The following is a 20,060-nucleotide window of genomic DNA, read 5'->3' on the forward strand; positions in this document are numbered from 1 at the left end:
CAACCTGATACAGGAATCCAACCAATTGCAGATGATTCCACCAGCCCCAGTAACCAAGCCACAGATCAGCTATGAAGACCAGATTTATGTAACACTATAAGCAATGGTGTGGCTTGTTTGATTTCAACTCGTGTGTCGCATGATTATGATCTGTAAAACTGTAACGTAATGTGTTGAGTCAGCTCAGCTAGCTCTGATGTATGCACCAAGCCAGGATTAATCAAACAATGGCTTAGTGAAATATGTGAGTCCAGTTAATGGTGGATATAGCAGTTCTAGCCTACAGTTCCACCAGCCATACAGACAACTGCCATAACTTTACAAAAATCTTTTCAGCCGCTTATTTGGTATTGGATTAGGGAGCTGAGAAACACTGTCTCTGTAGCATCAAATCAGCTTTCAATCTCATGCTTGAGTCAGAAATCTTTTCTCTTGGTAGGACTTAAGTTAGCTCACATAAGTCCTTTGAAATAAGAAAATCTGACCCACCAAAGAAAGCTTGTCACAAAGGAGATAGAAGATTCAACTAAGTTTCTCTGATGACAGGTGGATGCTATAAGACTCTTGGTCTTTGCCAGGAGAATTCCAATGACTTGAAGAACTGTGAAAGCAACATTTGAGGACAAGTGGACTGTGATTTTGGATATTATCAGCATCTTAGGCTGCAAGCTGAAGGAAAGAATTGCTACCTCCTAGACCAATTAATTAATTCAATTTGTAAAACCACCCAATTCAGAATGAAACATACCCCGCATGATGAGAGTACTGTTGAGGACGCCCCATCAGTTAGCCCAAGGCCGGGGGGGGGGGGGACTAAAAACTTTTTCAGATAAGGTTTTGGTGTGGGTCCACCCAACTCTCAGGGGAAATAATGTTCCAGAGGGCAGGAACAGTGACCCAGAAGGCATACTTCCTGGATCCTGTCAGTTTTATTAACTGGAGCCTGCCAACTCTGTCTCATTGAACAGGACAGATAGATGCTGTAGGAGACAGATGGTCCCTCAATAACAAGACCCTATGCCATGAAGGGCTTTTAAACCAAATATTAGACTCTTTCCTTGTAAAATAAATGTGTGCACCCTTGGGCTTAACAGGATTCAGCTGAAACCTTGTCTGGGTTCAAACACTAAATTAAACCACTGTAGGGTTAGCTTGAGCATGGTTGGCTAACTAAACCGCTATGGGCTGAGTTTACAAGTAACACTGCCGTAAACGTAATTTATAAACCACAAGGCCTAGTTCACACATGTCAAAACCAGAACCAAATGAAGCACAAAGCAAGTTTGCTGTTGTACAAAGCAAGTCATTTTCAATCCCCTTGAGAAGACCATGTACTTGAAAGCCATAGAAATATATTAAAGTGTTTAAAACATTAATAAACCCAAACCACCCAACTACACAACGTGCTACACCCAACAAACCAAATATTATGGTTTAGTGCAGCTATTACCACATTGATTGTTAAAAGGACTGAGAACCTTCTCCAAAGACTCATAAAGGTTAAAAAAAAATCACAAGATTATAACATTTAAAAAAACAGGCCACCATGGAACACCCAGAGTAGTAGCAGGAGAAATCAAAAAGCAGAAGAGCTTGTGGAGGCATGAGCAACGATACACTCATTTAAAACTAATGGAACAGTTTTGTCTTTGTAACTCAAGCATCCCCCCCGCCAAAAAAGGTTATATAAGTTACAGCATAATTAGTTTATAGCTGCTTCCTGTATTTATTTGGGGGGGAGCAGGAAATGAAAATTCTGGCATCCAAAAGATTTACATCCATGAACTACATCTTCTCAGATGACATTTATATTATAGGTATAGGCTACGGAATAAAGCCTGTTAACAAACAATGCAGGAAACATCCTCTGCTTTTGAACTGAAGGAACACAACCTATAAAGTGATACATATCAAATGGCTTAGAATAGGAAACGCCTACTCATCTTTCTAGGTTTAAATCCTTAATTAAACAGTGGTCAGACAGAACCTCATCTAAAGACAAGACGTCTTGAAACAAATCAGCTATCTGGGCAGGGAGAAATGCAAAGCTTTGTTTTTCACTAACTGCTATTTCTACACAACTGCTGTTTCAGACATTGTGGAAGATCATATTAATCAGAACAGAGGGAGAGTTATTTTTTAAATGTTGATCTCCAAGCCAAATGAGACTTTCCTAGCTTCAATGTAAGTGACTCCTTCAAGTGCTTTGAGACCACGCTCCTGGGTCCCCATAGATCAAGGGCATACATGTCGTCAGTAGGTTGTCACTCACAGTTATGGATGGCATTCCAGTCAACATTAGAAAAGAACGGATGACAGCAGAGACCTTCATAATCCAATCTTTCTTTCTGCCCACACAGTAAACTCTGCAGCAGATCGAGAAATTCGTTGCTGACCTTTACATCCTCTGGGAATTTCAGGAACCTCTGCATTTGAAACAAAAATAAATCACACTCAGTGGTAAAGAAACTAAAAATCTAAAGAGTACGATCCAAAGAGTTCCGTTTAACAAGCCAAAACATTCTTATATCCCCAAACAGCATCCTCTTCAGATGTGTTGCAATCTGTTTTTAAAACTTCTCATAGTTTCAAAAGCAAAAGGAGACTGTTTAGATATAAAAATAAAGAAATTATGGTTGGTCGCACAGTCAGCCAGATGTTTAGACTGGATTTGGCATTTTTATCTACCTTCTCAGGACCTGGGAGAGGGAGATGTTGTCTGATGGTGTTAAAGGTAGCATCGCAGGATATAAGCTGTTCCAAGTAACGCTGCCTTTTATGATCGACTAATGATGATGATGGAGATATCCAAAGTTAGTTCCAGAATTCTTTAGGCCTCAGTCATAGTGTTTTAGTATTGGAAAAGTTAGGAAAAGGAGGCTACCCAAATTCCACAAAAAGCATAAGGCCTTTGAGAGCCAAAACCATCCGTCTCACTCTTAAAGCTTCCAAATCCAAAGCAAATAAAAATGGGCTAACAACTTTCCTCCATAACACTTCTGGTAGCATCACCAGGTCATTTGAGGGTTTCCTGCCACCAACTAGAAAGTTGATATAGCAATTTAAAACACCCTCTTTTAAATCAGAGATGAGCAGGTTTTAGTTGTGAAAATTAGTTCAACTTTCTAGTTGGTGGCACCTGCTCATCTCTGATTCAAAAGAGGGTGTTTTAAATTGCTGTATCAATTTCATCAAGTTCCAGATTTTATGGCTGCTAATAATACATCCATCAGCAACACTTTAGGCATTACTGGGACAGAAAATCTAGGAAAGCTTTGAAAATCTGGCTTTGGTCCCAGGCCTGAGGTTGATATTTTATTATTTTTCTAGGGCCTGTTTTGTTTTGTTTGATTTTGCTTTTGATAAGATTATTTCAGTCTGGACTGCCCGTCTGATTTGATGTTTTTCTTTGTTTTTATGCTTTTTTTTTCTAGTTTTGTACATCGCCCAGCGTCCATTGGAGTTGGGCGGTGAATCAATTCAATTCAATATAAAATACCTCTTACATTAACACCTAGGAATGTGCCCAAACCCAAGGAGCTCCAACTCCACTTGAACTGAGCTCTACTTGTACCTGAAAATTCATGATGTTGTTGAAAGTTTTAGTTGAGGTCCCTTCAGTAAATGGTGATCTTCCGTAGATCATTTCATAAGCAACTACCCCTAGAGACCACCAGTCACATTCTGATCCATAGGAAGCTTTGTTGTTGTTGTTGTTCAAAGCTGCAAGCACTTCTGGGGCCATATAGTCAGGAGTGCCAACGGGCACCTTGGCATCCACCTAGAATGCAAGTATCATAGATTATTCCACGTTACATATTAGAGCTGGAATGGATAGCTTATGTTATCTGGAGGTCATATACTTTTGTACATACTGACAATAATGTTCCATTAAACACATTACTTACCAGAGGAACTAAGGAGAAATTGATGCACAGATCAATCTAAATACCTTTACAATACAGCAAGGCTATATAAATGTACTGTTCTAGAACCACTGGTGGTGGATTCTTTTTTTCATCCTTAGCCATGATCAAGGGACCAAAAGCAGATATCCCCACCAAAAACATTTCAAATTTTCCAACCCCAAATGTCTTCTTCTGAGCTCATCCAACCTTCCCGCTTGACCTAACCTCTGATTCCTTCCTCCCAGCTGCTTCCTGTTTCAACAAAAAATACCCCATGTGAATTAACCATAATTAAAGGTTAAGACTATGCTGACTATAGTCCTGATAAATATTAGGGCTGTACAGTGCTTTGCATTCAGAGGGCAAACATGCAGCGAACCATATCTTGTCTTCCAAATCTGACGCACTGCAGAGCCCTAGGGAATTCTCTCTGTCAGCTACAAAATAGTAATCCCTGGGTTGACACATCATGGTAAGCCACGGCTAAAGACCTGTGAGACATTTGAAGGCCCTAACCAGTTGCATCAAATTCCATTTTTCAGGGCAACAGATTAAAAAAATGATTACATCTGTTGACGGGGGTTCTGCATTAACTAATCCACTTAAATTAGCTTTAAATTAACATTTACATTTTTAAAAAATTGCCTTAGCCTTGTCAACTTGTCCTTACCCACTTTTTGGAGTGAAGCACCACCCTGCTTTCCAAAACACAAAGGATGGTCTTTGGCCTGCCTGTCTCTGCATTAAGCCCATGTTTTCCTTTATACATTGGACTGCTGAATATACCTCAATTGGCTGGATATATACATACTAATCCAAAAGCGAAGTGTGAACACAGTTGACAAATGACACACTGTCCTCATTACTATCTAACTTGAATCCTGGCAAATATCCTTGCTGATGTTCCCTATTCTTTGGAATAACTTATCCCCAGATATCTGGACTACCTCCTCACTACTAAATTTTTGGAGGACTATAAAAGCACGGCTCTTCAGAAAGGGACCTGAACACAAAATGATGTTACACTTGGATTGTGGCCATTGTTTGTAACTATATTAATTTTCGGTTTTAGTGTTATATTGTAAACCACTTATTATACTGTAAGCTGCACTGAGTCTCTGGAAATGGCGCAGCATGTAAGCTCTAGTAATAAATAATAAGTAAAACCAAATGCTCTCTTCAGAAGATAAATTTTGAGTCTTGATTTCTTCACAAAAACCGGTCTGCCCCATGTTACTTGAGAAGGAAGCTCTCGTCTTTTTAAGAAACTCCCAAATTTCTTTGGAACACAATTTAAAAATTAATTTTCTTTTCTATCCTTTATTCAGTGTGGTCGTGTAAGTAAAGTAAAATTCCAGCTGGCTTAAGAAAAAGCAAAGGAAGCTAATAATATTTTAATTAGAATTTTGCATTGTTAAAAAAATTACTCAAGGTCAGTAGAAATGGAAACCAACAGTTTTTACCTAGTACTCATTCAATATGTAAAATCATATCAACTCAATTAGTTTAATCAAGAGGTCTTTCTTACCACCATAAAAGACAAGCAGTTCTAACTGTAATCAAAACCACCATTATTTACCATCCATAACCTCAGCTTCTCTAATTACTCATTTGATTTTTTTTCCCAAATTAGCATGCACACCATTAAACTCAAAGACCAGGGCAGGAACTATCCATGATCGATATCGCCCACAGCTTCAGTTTATTTCAGCTGACAGACAGATGTTCCCTTCAGGAATAAGCATGGTAATTTAAAAGAAAAAAGAATACCAACTTCAACCAAAAAAAAAAATACTAATAAGGGAAAGAGAAGGGAAGGGCCCATTCATATTGCATTGAATCATGCAGTTCCCAACCTATAGTCATCAAATGCTGCTTCCCTATAACTCTCTCTAATCACTGGCAATGCTGGTTGGATATCCAGATGCTGTAGTTCAGCATCATGGTAGAGTCACTGCAATATCATGGTGTTTGACTGTAGCCATGGATTAATCAGAATATTAGACAGATGCTTATTTTAAGAATTTAGCTTTCAGGCCAATTTCATTTGGTCTAGTTGTTGCTTTTCCAAGATCGTTACCAATCATCTGTGTAACTCTGTGACACAATTACAACCAATGGCAATATCCAAGATTAAATGTCAGTCTTTAATTTCTCCATTTCTTATGGGTAGCCCAAAAATCTTTATTACCATTCTATCCACTGTCATTCTGGCAGCAGAACCAAAATCCACCAGCTTGATATGCCCTGTTCTGTCAATGAGGATATTCTCTGGCTTAACGTCTCTGTAAGACATAAACAGGGTAAGGGATGAATCAATAAAACTCTTTCTGAAATTAAAATTGCTTGCCCGATCACACTACTGAAACCATTAAAATGATAAGTAATCAAAAAAGATGTTCCTGATCTTCAGAACAATTTCCTGCTACAAGATATATTTTATCAGAAGCAGGCTGGGTTCACACAACAACCATAACCATATTAAAAGCTTAGTTCTATGGGTGAACTCAGTCAGAGATATTTATACTCTCCTCAGAACTGTTTAACTCCATCCAAAGCTAAAAATTGTAAATATGGCTTCCTTTATCATCCTCAATAGCTTTCGTATTGTTCATACCTCTTACTCCAACTTTATTCTATATTCTGAGTCTCAAAAAATGAAGTTACTGAAATTTACTTGCCAAGAAGGCCAATTTAACAACTTGGCAGCACATGATGGAATGATCAAAGAAAGGCCTAAAGTTACACAATGGTTACGTTTACAAAGCAATTCGTTATTTTTTATGTTTGGTTAAGTATACAGATGCGAAACTGAGAAACTCACCGATGGACATAACCCATTTGATGAACACTGTGAATGGCCAAAACTAATTCTGATAGATAAAACTGTACTGTGCTTTCATCCAGTTGATCCTCGTATCTGTTTAAGAATGAGAGTAGATCTCCTCCAGGCTCATAATCCATAACCTTCATATCATTTGGAAGTAATTAGGCCACACATACAAAGGGAAGTAAATTTGTGAAACTCTTGAATTAAAGATGACACATGCTCTTGAAGATTAAAATGTAGCTTCTGTATTTTATTACATATTCACATTAGCATACAACTAAAGATCAAGAAATACTTATGCTTTTTCAAGAACACTTGTAAACAAAGAGATTTCAAGTCACAAATTTATTTATTTATTAGATTTGTCCCCCACCCATCTCCCCCCAATGGGGGACTCTGAGCGGCTCACAACATGTTAAAACAATAAATAAATATACAATTAAAACCTATAACAATTCACATTCACAAAAATAAAAGGGAAAAAATCCAGGAGGCCGATGGTTCAAGGCAGCAATGCCAGGCCACTAAGGGACTAGCCAACCCCACACTTGATGATCCCCCTCCCCGCCCCAGGCCAGATGGCAGAGCCAGGTCTTCAAATCCCTCCAAAAGGCCAGGAGTGAATGCAGGAAACATAAGAAATTATGGAAAGAGAACCTTTGTTTCCACTACAGGTAGTCCTCATTTAGCAACTCTCTCGGACAGTGACTGTTCGCAGTTATGACAGTGATGAAAAAATAACTTTACAACCAGTCCTTGAATTTACGACCCTGATACAAAGGAAAGCTGAAGTAAGATCGTAAGCACAGCCGCAGTTTCACTTAGCAACTGCTTCACTTAAGGACTGAGTTGCAAGTCCCAATTGTGGTCCCTAAATAAGGACTACCTGTACACGCAATATAAGAGTCAGTTGTTTCAAGAGAAATATAAAGGTGGCAGGTCATTTATGATACTCTAGATGTATCATAAAGTACTTGAGATTTATACACAATCAACTATAACTATTACTAAATATTGCATTAGTATAAGCATTTGGCAAGCAACAGATTAGGTGACCAATATCTTACTATTTGCTTAAAGAGGAAAGAAAGACTGAAGATAAGCTGCAGCACTGTGTTCTCAAAACAGACATAGTCATGTTTTGTTGAAGCAACCACAATAAGCTTTGTTAATATATAATGGTAATCCATAACCATGACTTACATATTTACACTATTTGACTCAACACAAGTGAAAACCTGAATAACCACTTGGCTCAGCATATTCTAACCCAACCAGGTGTGATCTATTTAATACTCATCGTGATTAAGCAAAACATGGGTTAGTCACAATCACAGAAGAGTTTCCATTTTAACATGAGAGGTAGGAATCATTTTTTTACATTTGAAAGGACTCTAACACCCTTTTCCAGGACCTCCATAGATGAAGAGTTCCACACCCCCAGTAAAACACAAAACCAAAGTTATTCTGCCTCAAATTATCCTTTCCAGGAATTTTTCTTAAGAACCTGTAATTTAATCTAGCTACTGTGACTCAATCAAAATCCTGTAAGGGAAATTGAATAAAGTAACAAGAAACAATTATTCTATTTACTATTATCCTTTTCCCCTCCTGTTTTAGGTTGCAACCTCCTTAAGATAGGGCTGGATATATACAGTATACTCACATACACCATATTTTTGTGCCTTTCAGTCAATGTTAACTCCTAGTGACTGCCTGGACAAGTCCATGCAGTTTCCTTGACAACATTTTGGAATTGGTTTGCCTTTGCCTTCTTCTCCCTATGCTGAGAGAGGGGGACTGGCCCAAGGTCACCCAGCTGGCGTTGTGCCTAAGGCAGGACTAGAACTCACAATCTCCTGGTTTCCAACCTGGTGCCTTTAACCACTATATCATACTTGTTTAGATAGATGAATGGATGGATGGCTACATTAGACAGACTATGTTAATACATATACCCCTCCATTTTGCTTTCTAACACTCTTAAAGTAAAGAGTTTTCTGCGCTTGTTACTTGTAAAGTGCTGTTTAACTCAATGCTATCATGATGTCATCATCAATCTACACAGGACCATTCACTGGGCACAGGAGAAACATTGCATTACCAACATAGGCCTGAAAGAAGGCAAGCTCCATTTCAAATAGCCCTTTTTTAAAAAGCTAGCACGTAAAAAGATTTAAAGATGGACATAATTGAAAAATGCAGATTAACTGCTCTTCATGCTCCATAAGTTCTCACCTTCAGTTTAGCACCTAACCTAATTTCCCTCTCAAACTGCTTTGAAGCAAGCACAGCAGAATCCAACTCTAACAGCCAGCTACATGCCTGAATTTGGAACCCTACAAACCCAGGATGAGCTTGCAAACACAAAGCTTACCAAATAAAGATTCTTTTTATCCTGGAATGCATAGTGAAGATGTGGAATCCAAGGACTGGTATTCTGAGATAGTATATTTCTCTCTTCCTCAAAGAATGATACCTAAATTTTAAAAAAAAATCATTAAATTCATGGAAGGGGGAAAAACGTGGGCTTAAACTTGCATTTTGGAGTTTCAGCAGAAATGGCCCCTCATATCAAAAACCAGAGCTTTTTAGGCCTAGTATTCTATTTATGGAACTCTCAACTTTCAAACTTATTAAAAACAAGTTTCTAACCCCTGTCGATGTGAGATGTAAACCGTTGAGAGTTTTGCTGCTCCCAGGCCACATATACTCCTCATTCCTAACAAAAGAAATGTACACCACAAGTTCTGCCCCTTCTGGAAGCGTTGCAACATCAAGACACATACACAAACGTGGTGAGACTCGCACTGCAATGACACGATGCAGCTTTTGTCGCACTGTCACAGTTGATCCTCCTTGTCGAGGTACTGGATATGCTTTAGAACAGTGTTTCTCAACCTCAGCAACTTTAAGATGTGTGGACTTCAACTCCCAGAATTCCCCAGCCAGCCATGCTGGCTGGGGAATTCTGGGAGTTGAAGTCCACACATCTTAAAGTTGCTGAGGTTGAGAAACACTGCTTTAGAAGGACAGAATATAACTATTTATATCAAGCCTGTCTACATTTCTGACAAGTCTATAGGGAGATACCAAGGACTGCATTTGCAAGTTTCCTACAACTGCTATTAAACTTATGTGCCGTTAGAGAATTCTCAGTAGAACAGGGGCGTACCTGATCTTTTGCCAACAGAGTCTCCTTGCTCATCACCTTCATAGCATAAATGTCACCGGTTGCCTTTTCTTTCACAACCTGGACTTCCGCAAAATGACCACATCCTACCAGACTCCGGACTTCAAAATCTTTCAAGCTGGGCTGAAGTTCCCGGAACTCTGCTATCGAATCTGAATCTGCACAAGATCAGGAAGGCAGGATAAGGAGGAAAAATGAGCAAACCACTGCATTAGTTGCCTTTGCTGAAGTTTACCTAATCAACCCTGTCTGTTTCACCAATAATACCGCTTTCATATCCTCTGTGTACAAATCTGATGTTGGTTTCATTCATGGTTTGGAACAAGAACCTTTCTGCATTCAGCCCCAGATCCTCACTCTTACCTGCAGCCTTGTCTTCTTCCATCTCGCTTTCTCCCTACATTCTCAAATTTTACCTTACTTTTGTAATACAGTTTAAACCATACAGCAATGAAAATTTCAAAGCATATTACACCATTGCTTAAAAGCTGGCATCACAACATAGTACAGAAATTAAACATTATACAAATACACAGTAAAAATTGGCACTGACTATGGTAACATGACCCTTGTAGCTAGCAGTCACCTAACTACGAATGGCAGGGGATGCAGCAGAGGTTCTCCAAAGATGACCTACATGTTCACATGGTTGATGTGGATGATCTTGACAAATATGTGGTCAAATATGGCCTTCAACTCTCTGAACTGAGCCTAGAGACAAAATGGAAACTGCACATATGCCAAAGCACCAGCATAACATGATGACTGTATCAATCAGTCCCAGTTAGGAATCTAGGAATTCTATTTTGGATGCACTGAAATTTCTGAACCATCTTCAAAGGCTGTCCTGTACAGCCCATTGTAGCCTATCAGACATGAATACAATCAGCTGTGGCGTACAAAAGATTTTCAGTTCCCTAAGCCAGTCTTCCCCAACCTGGTGCTCTCCAAATATGTTAGGTCTAAAATTAGCAGAATTCTGAGCCTACAAGGTCTTGGCTGCAAATTTTTGGGAATTACAGCCCAAGAGAACTAGAGGCACCAGATTGGGGAGGGTGAAAGGGCAAGTAGATAAACAGTTTTAGCTGCCCCACAATGTACCACATACAGGTCTCTGTGTACAATACATCTGGGTTCCATCAACAATTCATAAAGAACGTAAAAACATTCTTACAAGAGTGATTAACTTTAGATTCTCTTCAAGAAATACTCCATATCTCTACCATAACTCCAGAACTGCTTTCTTATACACAACTATTTGAAGAAAACCTCACTGACCAGAACATACACATAATTGAGACTCCAAGCATCCTATCCTGTAAAGAAGCTCATCTACAAATTTACTTTGGGTATGTATGTGTATGCACACACCTTTGAGTCAATTTTAACTCCTGGTGACTATACAGACAAGTCCATGCAGAATTTTTGGCAACATATTCAGTGGTTTGCCCTTGCCTCCTCCTTTCTGGGGCTGAGAGAAAAGGACTGGTCCAAAGTCACCCAGCTGGGTTCATGCCTAAGGCAGGACTGGAACTCAAAGTCTCCTGGTTTCTAATCTGGTGCCTTAACCACTATCTCAAACTGACTCTCATAAGTATACATACTAAGGCCTTTTAAAGAGCTTTTTAAAAATAGCTGTTTCTTAAATGTCTGCACTTATAACTGTCCAGTATTTGTTTTTTCCCAGTAGATGAAAGAAAATACAGTAATAGCAAACATACCTATATCTTCCTCTCATCCAATCTCTTTCTCCCCCACCCCCAAAATAATACATTTTTTATCCAGGACTTCCCTAATCCAAGCTGCTTACAGACATAGATTAAGTACTATATGTCTGTAAGAAATATGGTCATTCTTTATTGAAACTTATGGAGAACTATATATATATTGAAACTCATGGAGAAATACAAACACACACGCGTAAGTTCTAGCATTATTTTGTAGGCTACAGCCTGCCCCCCAAATCCTTATTTTGCACCCATCAAGTCATACCACCAAAGTTTGGTACAATAATTTTCAACCTTATATTGCCACAAAAAGGTGCGTAATAAGTATAACGTCTATAGAAAGTCTTTAGTCTCTCCTCCAAACCCTGCCCCTTAAGAAAACAGACTGAATATTTTAATTCCACCCAGTGATGTCACCCTGTCACTGGACCCATCCCTAGCAGTCCTACTAAAAATATATAGCCCCAATCAGAATATGTACAAGGCCAAACCAGACATTAGATAGCTACTAGGCTGATGTTTCTGGGTTGAAAAGCAAAGTCCAATCAAGATTCTTATAGAAAAGTTTGACCTTGTGTTTTGAAGCTCTAAAAGGAAGTCAACAAGACATACGCTTTTTAATAAAATTGCCCACGTGCTTCATTTTCATTAGAAGAGGATTGTTGCATTCCTCATAAAGCACCATAAGGGAGTCCAGAATGCCTTCTCTTGAGAACGGAGACATCTGCTGTTGTGCAAGAGATGATAACTTCCCCTGAAAACAAAGGCAAATCTTAGTGAAACAAGAACAGAAGAGTAATATTTATATACAATTAGTAAACTGTCCTATTTTTAGAAACAGGCTGTACACCAGGTCACTGGATGTGTATAAAATTCTTTCACTCCTTTCTTTCACTTTTAGAACCGTTTGGGATCTGCCGGTGGGGGGGGGGGGGGCAGGGAGGGAAGCAAGGGGAACAAGTGATGAAACCCGCATCATGATGCAAAATCTAAAACGTATATATTTGCATCAGACCTCAAAATGCAAGTTAGCAAGAGCAGAATTTGTGCTATGATGTCACAGGGCATGCGCTGTCCCTTTGATGCCCTCTTGGTATGCTGCTGCTGCTGAACTACAACTCCCACCCCCCTTCCCATGGGTCTGGTGGAAACCGAAGAGCAACATCTGGCGGATTTAACTCCTCTAACTGCTACCATTATCCCAAATGAACCACAGTTTTTAGAGCAGCTATTTAAAAACAACTGTCCTGTAAGCAAGAGAATCAAATAAAGAATAAGGGGTATCATTACCTGCTGCACAATTTCTAGTAAACCAGCTAAACCACATTTTGCTCTTTCATAATAGGCTAATTCGAAACCAAATATGTCTCTTTAAAAGCAGGCTTATTGTTCACTGCCCAGAGGGGCTACGTCAGAACCAGTGGGTTGAAAAATAAGGAAGTATGTTCAGGCTGGAGGTCAGGAAGAACTTCCTGACTGCACAACCTGTCAGTCAATGGGACAGGCTGCCACATGAAGTGGTGAGTTCTGCTCAAACAGAGGCTGGAAGGTTGTCTGTCAGAGATGGTCCAGTGGATCATTAGACAAACCTTCCAATTCCATTATCCTATGAAAAAAATGGGACAAGTGAAAGAGTTCTAGCACATCTGTATAATATCCACAAGCTGCAGATATGTGCTTTCTCGACACAAACGTTTTAAACGTTGTGTTATGTAAGCGCCATATGAAATAGTGTTCTTTTATTGCCCTAATCAGCATTCAGTTTTCTGGGCAGAAAGGCAAAATACAAATCAGATTTGTATCACATGATGTTGTTGCTGTGTTTGTGGTCCAGTCAATCCTAAATCCTGGTGTCTACAGGAAAAAGCTCCTGCAGTTTTCTTGCAACATTTTCTGAATTGCCAGACCTTTCTTCCTCGACTGAGAGAGAACAACTGTCCCAAAGTCACCCAGCTGGCTTTGCCCCTAAGGCTGGACTAGAACTCACAACCTCCCATTTTTTAATCCAAGACCTTAACCACAAGACTGAGCTGACTCTTATCAAAGTATACCACATTATTATTACTGTTATTATTAAGAGGAACAAAACAGCATAGCTTACTCACCAGGTCTGGGTACACAAATCTCAAATCAGCTAGTCTAGTCAACCCCATTTCAGCATCATGGGAAAAAAAATACTATTTGAGAATTGCAGGGCAGATTAAATAGGAAATAAATTAACAAGCAAAGTTACCTGAAGAAGCAGGTTAAGTCGAGAAGCACGGCTGGCAATAGGTTCCACTGTGCCCAGTTCCACGGGATGTGGTGTTGCATATTTAAACTTCAGCATCTTTATCAGCAGAATACACTCCCACTAAGATGGAACCTATAGTATAAAATCTCTATTAGAAGGATTAACACAAAAAACAAGATGTAAGATCTTTGGGCCTTTTTAATTCTGGAAACCTATTATATTCCGTTATGAAAAGCAACTCAGCCAGAGTATACTAAAATAAAGATTTCATAAACTATACTGTTTGATTAATAAGCAACAACTCCAAGGAATTCTATTATTTAATATTTCAGTTCTTAATCACTCCTATCAGGCCCCTAAGGCAACCAGCAATCCAACCAAAATGTAGAACAGTTTGAAGTCCCCTGAGGAAAAATGATGGCTAAAATAATTTTCCATCCAACTCAAAAAGTCTGGCTGAAGACATAACTCTGTTCTTCAGGATGGGGACGTTGGGGAGGAATGCAATTCTTGTTTCCATGGTTTGACAACCCTAGCTGTGAAGTTGTACCTATTTATTCCCAATCAGAAGGGACATAAAAGCTATTAAACCCTGACTTTAAACCACAAATGTGTTTGCTGTCCCCATTCCTTTTTCCCTCACGTCTGGCTCATCAGCCATTAGCAACATGTTAGGGAAAAAATTATTTTGAGGCAGCTGTTAGCAATGCTGGGACAGTAATTGTGATGAGAATCATGGGGGGGATTAATCTTTCCAGTTTTCTTCCCTTCTGGGATGAAGATTCTGCCTTTCTTTGCCATGGGGAAGTGTGTGTATGTGGGAGGGGGGGCAGGATATGAGCCTCCTGCCCAACCCTTGAATTCATCTTCAGAGTCTCACAACTATTATTTCCACAAAAGGAAAATTATAAAACATATGGGGGGGAGTATGTGACAAAGCAAGGCAAAGAGGTGCCTTAGTTATTTTACAATATTTATAACCCATTCCAGCCCCAGCAAATTCTGGGCAAGGTACAAGAACAAAACAAACAATAACAATTAAAATAATCCAAAATTTAAATATCACAGATGCCCATAAAAGTAAACTAATATGCAGAGAATCTATAGTTCAATTTTATGAGCTAGTGAAATCAGAATAGATTTCTTGTAATATGAATTTACTACAGTGTACAATTCTACAGAGATTTATATTGTGTTAAGATGGTCTTTATTACTCATTGTTTGCTTAAGTTCAATAGTGTTTTAGTTTCTTAACATATTTCTAATTATTAGTAATATACTAATGATATTCAGGAAAGCTATAACTTGCACAACATTTCATTAAAAAAATAAATAAGTTTTAAAAATAACTGGTTTATTTGTCTTATATTTTCTTATTCTCCTCTCATGTCCTCTTGTACTTGTGTATATATTGTCATGTTATCTCCCTCCCAATTCCATGAATATATTTTTTCTCAAGTGTTATTAATAACACTTAAAATATTAACACTTTAAAATATTGAAAAGGGCTGAACACACCTTTGAGTGGAACTGCTTCAGCTTGTTTACAAAATGCCTGCAGGGTTAGGGCCATTCATACCTCCAAGGGGAGAGTGTCCCATAAAACAGGGCCACCACTGAGAAGGCCACATACCTTACAGAGACAGCAGACCTAGCAACAGGCCATCTTCTGAGGACTACACCACCCAGGCTGAATCAGTTCTGGCAAAGGGTGATGCCTGCTATATTCTGGTGCCACTCCATAAAGGGCTTTAAAAATAATGATTTTAAAATGTGATACCAATAGAAGAGAATCTATGTGGCTCAGGGTTGAACTGTGGAGTTCTTGGGGTTCTCTAAGCTTGGTTGTTTTCTTGCAAACATTTCGTTACCCAGCTAGTTAACACTGTCAGTACTTTAAAGTGTGACTTTATTAGCCCATCTCTATCTAGCCTTCATTATACCCAAACCATTATTCCCTCCCTACAATCCTGCTAGAGGAAAGAATGAACTGGAATTGGCAGAGTTTTTAAGGTTCTCCCTTCTGGAATCTCTCCAAGGTCACATCAGATTTTGCCAAATAATATCTCCTTGTCTTCCCAGCATTTCCAAAAACAAGAAAGTTCCTCATCCTTCCCACTTGGGAAGAAGCTGAAGAACCTCATTAGAATTCCAGAAAGCCACCTTGCTGGAGTTCCATTTGAAAGTCTTCTCAGCTAATTCCCCTCAAGTCAGTGGCGTTCCAGAAACATGATCTGGAAAGTTCAACACTGCCTTCTCTAAAAGCAAATGACTCCAAAGCTGCTTCAATATGCAACTGTGGGGAGAAAAGACACTCTGCGCATGTTCACAGCTCTCTCCAAGTTTGTTTGCTGCAGCCCTCTTGGTAGAGGTTGGAAGAGGAGGTCCACCTTTCACTTCAGCTTGGAATCTCAAATGCTATTGTCCCCTTTCCAGCTGAAGGGCACATGGGGTGTAACACAGAAGTAAACATGCTACGCAGTTATCCCTCCCAACATTCCCAATGCAGCATGTGGAATGGCTTCTAGTATTGGATTGGGACCAAGGAAACCAAGTTTTAGCAAGGAAGCAAAGGACAATTCCCTTTGGGGAGAAGCAGAAGTCAGGAGTGCTCCTGTTACTACTTTGAACTCCTGCAGAATTAGGAGAGAAAGCAAATAAACTGGCATAGGGAGAATCTTCCACACTCACAAACCCTGACTGGATTTACAGACATGCAAAGCCACATCAGGGGCCATTGGCTTAGAACCTTCCCCAAACCCAACTAACTATGGTTTATTATCAAGCTTAGTCCCACAGACTATGACTTGGGACAACAGCAGGGCTCATGGCATATGTTCCTGCAAAATGTTTGCAACACGGGGGGCTGGGAGACCACAGGCAGCCTAGCTTGTAAGCCAGGATTTGTGCTTGTTGTGCTGAGTGCATCAGTCACAGGTGGGTCATAAAATTAAAATAAATAAAAAAGTAGTAGGTAAGGTGCCGGCCCAGAAAGCAGGAGACGGTGAGTTCTAGTCCTGCCCTAGGCATGAAAGCCGGCTGGGTGACCTTGGGGCAGTCCCTCTCCCTCAGCCCAACCCACCTCACAGGGTTCTTGTTGTGGGAAAAGTAGGAGGAGGAAGGCGTTCTGGTCAACTCAAGGCTCGCAGCCAAAATATATAAAAGGCGGGATAACAAAAATAAAACACATTGAAATAAAGTAAAATAAAATAAAGTAAAATAAATCAAAATTAAGATAAAGCACCAGCCACGCCAAGCCAGACAGTTCTTAGGGGTTCCGGAACGTCAACATCTGAAGACCCGAGTTCTGCGTTCTCTCGCATGCCCGTAACTATTCAACCTGAGGCCTGAAGCAAAGCAGTGCAACAGAACAAACACCTCTGGGCGTGTGCAGAGGACCCCTTTCGCTGGCCAGCACAACCCCACCCCCGCGCTTCCCTAAACGGAGGCTTACTCGCTCAGCTCGCAACACTGAGCCTCAGCGCCCTCCCGCCGCGCGACCCGCCATACCCGCAACAACCGCGGCGCAGCTCCCGCCATCGGCGTTTGAATGGAGCCAGCCGGCAAGCCCCGCCCCGCGCCGCGCCGCCCTCCCAGCTGTTCTGACGCGACAATCGCGTCATCTGCGCTCTCCGCCAATCCCCGCCGCGGGAGACGTCACAAAGGGGCGGGTCCGCGTGCGTGCTCGCGCGCGTCCTGCTGACGCTTCCGTGTCCGCGAGGGAGGCCCGGGGGCGTGGCCTCACGAGCCCAACGGTCATAACGAATTTTCCTTTTCTCCTTCGAATCAATGGGGGGGTGAGGTGTCACGTGGCCCGCAAGAGTTCCATGCGAGGTTCTAGGACCGCGTTCACACGACGCGCGTTGCGTTAGCTCCTTTTCTGAGCGGTTGGCGCCGTGAGCTTACAAAACGGTATGGATCAGTGACCATGGTTTGCAGACCATGTGGTTGGAGGCATGCACACGTTAAGGCAAACCCAAGCAAAGGTGAAGTGTGAGGTGTGAACAACCAGGCTGTGCAAAGCTATGCTCATGCAACAATGGATACTGAATTAGCCCATTTTCTAGCTTTGTACATTGCCTTCAATCCTAGATTAATCAAGGTTGGGTTTGTGCAACACATTTATTAAGTTATTGGCATAATGCACGGAATGGGACACTAACGCAGCAGGCTGGGTTTGTGCAAGCCAACCAAGACATGACCAAGGTTCAACACCCAGACGAGAACTTGCGAATGCAGTCACGGTGAATGAAGTAGTCAAGGGAATAGAGCTGTGCATCTGAGTAGTTGGAAACACAGTGGCTGCATTCCCACAACAGGCAAACTGGAGGAAGCGATTTTCCTGAGTCTGCACAACATCATAGCACCGTACAAACTATGGAGATAAAAAAAACAAACCTGTGCCGTGACACCATGACATAAATGCTGGCTTTTCGTACTTGCTCCTGATGTTGGACATAAGGGCGTAAGTCACGGGGTTTGTGTAGCGTCTGATGTCAGGATGATGTGCGATGTGAGGACGCAAGTACAAAAAGCCAGTGTTCGGGTGGGGACATTGCTAGGCACATTTCGTCCTCCTCCCCATTCCCCCCATGGACACCTGCGCACAGCACACACCTCACACTTAGACAAGTCAATTAAAAACCGAACTGCTCCGTTCACAGAACTCACCCACCTTGGCTGGTGCCAACGTTGCTGATCTTTTTTTGTGTGTGGGGGGGTTGTTTTGTTCGGCTCTTCTCTCCTGCATCAAGAGCTCAGTGATTCACTTAGTATTGATTCCAGCAGATTGTCCAAACCGGGAAAATGGATTAATTCAATCCCCAGGTTAAATGTATTGTCAGAACACAGCCAGTGACTGCAAATCTTAGATGGTTTTCTTTTGTTTCCCTCCAGTTTGCTATATGGCCACCTCTACCCTTTTTGGTTTCCTGTTGTTTATATTGCTAGGCTTTTACGTTTGAAATCATTGGGAAACCGAAGAGTGGCCGGGAGTTGGGTGGCATATAAAAATCGTAAATCATCATCCTAAAAAAGTCAGCCCTCTGGCTTTTTTTTTTTAGCCGAGCATCCTGGGTGACCGAGCCAACGTGTTGCATCCTTGCAGTTCTGTTCCTGAAATGGATGCCAGTGGCTGAGCAAAGGGGTTAAGGTTGGGGGAACGGGGAGGGGGCTGATATTCCTGCCTGGATCCCCTGCCTCTGAATCCAAGAAGGGAGGTTTAGTCCTGTGAATCGCTCAGACAGGGCTGGGCTTGGAGGTCTTTCAGGTGCTTTATGACGTCACAGCAGCCGGACAGCTATCTGTCCTGGCCCATGTCCCTTGGCAGCAGAAGAGCATGGGATGGTAAGAGGCTGGCACCTGTCTTTCAGTCTCGCAGAATCATGACCACCGTTCAACATAAAGAGTGCCCCGACTCTGAGTACATGGTCCCGGTGACCATGATGACGCCGGACATCGACTGGCTCCACTGCCGAGCCAGCCTCTGCAAAGTCAGCCTGTTCAACGACAAAGTCCGGACTGACAAGGAGCGGAAACTGGTCTGTTTTGTCGACGTCTCCAGCCTGAACGCCAGAGACCAAGACCAGGATTTCATGTCGCTTTCCAACGAACCCAATGGCATCGAGGCCCCGGACGGATTTGATCTGGAGGAGAGAGAGATCGTGGTCATCAAAGACGAGAACAAGAACTCGTTCCACACCAAAGGCGCCGTCTGTTTTTTCAGGCAAAGCTCCTGCGAGAAAGGGAATGTGGGCAGTTGGCTGAGTAGCGACCTTCAGAAGTACGCCATTGGATTCCAGCATGCTCTGAGCCCTTCGAACGGGCCCAGCAAAACTGTTCCTTTCGAGGCGGCGGCAGAAGGATCATCTCAGAACAGCCCGGCGGCTTTCAGCTGTTCTGGTGCCTAAAAGAAAGACCCAAGAAACCTTCTGTCCGTGATGAGCTGCATCTTTGGGCTCTCAAAAGACACGCAAAGAGATCGAGGAAGATCATCAATAAATTTTTTTTTGTAAATGAATGCTGGAGAGAGGCTATCATTCCCATTAGGAGTATAGTCTGCCGAGGCTGGCTTGCACGGTGGTTATCACCAAGAATTTTCTAGATTGTGACAAATTGGTCCCACGGTCTTAGATTGCATCTCTGAGAACGATGTGTGCAAACCCAGGAA

General features: G+C 41.3%; 1 protein-coding gene across 7 annotated transcripts in view; it reads right to left on the reverse strand.

Moving 5' to 3' along the window:
- Window positions 1-17,474, reverse strand: part of CIT (citron rho-interacting serine/threonine kinase) — a 91,533-nt gene extending 74,059 nt beyond the window's left edge. For all 7 annotated transcript variants that reach the window (XM_088143214.1, XM_088143217.1, XM_088143215.1 and 4 more), the window contains exons 1-9: window positions 17,402-17,474; window positions 13,892-14,023; window positions 12,271-12,412; window positions 9,914-10,089; window positions 9,116-9,217; window positions 6,733-6,875; window positions 6,100-6,193; window positions 3,575-3,781; window positions 2,273-2,426 (exon numbers count right to left, since the gene is read on the reverse strand). In XM_088143214.1, coding sequence (XP_087999340.1) covers window positions 2,273-2,426; window positions 3,575-3,781; window positions 6,100-6,193; window positions 6,733-6,875; window positions 9,116-9,217; window positions 9,914-10,089; window positions 12,271-12,412; window positions 13,892-13,987 — 1,114 coding nt within the window. In that variant the 5' untranslated portion in view covers window positions 13,988-14,023; window positions 17,402-17,474. The remainder of the gene's footprint in view (window positions 1-2,272; window positions 2,427-3,574; window positions 3,782-6,099; window positions 6,194-6,732; window positions 6,876-9,115; window positions 9,218-9,913; window positions 10,090-12,270; window positions 12,413-13,891; window positions 14,024-17,401) is intronic.
- Window positions 17,475-20,060: the final 2,586 nt, after the last annotated feature.

The sequence above is a fragment of the Python bivittatus genome, unplaced genomic scaffold, assembly GCF_059951505.1.
Source record: "Python bivittatus isolate LINGU-HERP-01145 unplaced genomic scaffold, Pbiv_v1 ctg000280_np1212, whole genome shotgun sequence".
NCBI classification, from domain to species: Eukaryota; Metazoa; Chordata; class Lepidosauria; order Squamata; family Pythonidae; genus Python; species Python bivittatus.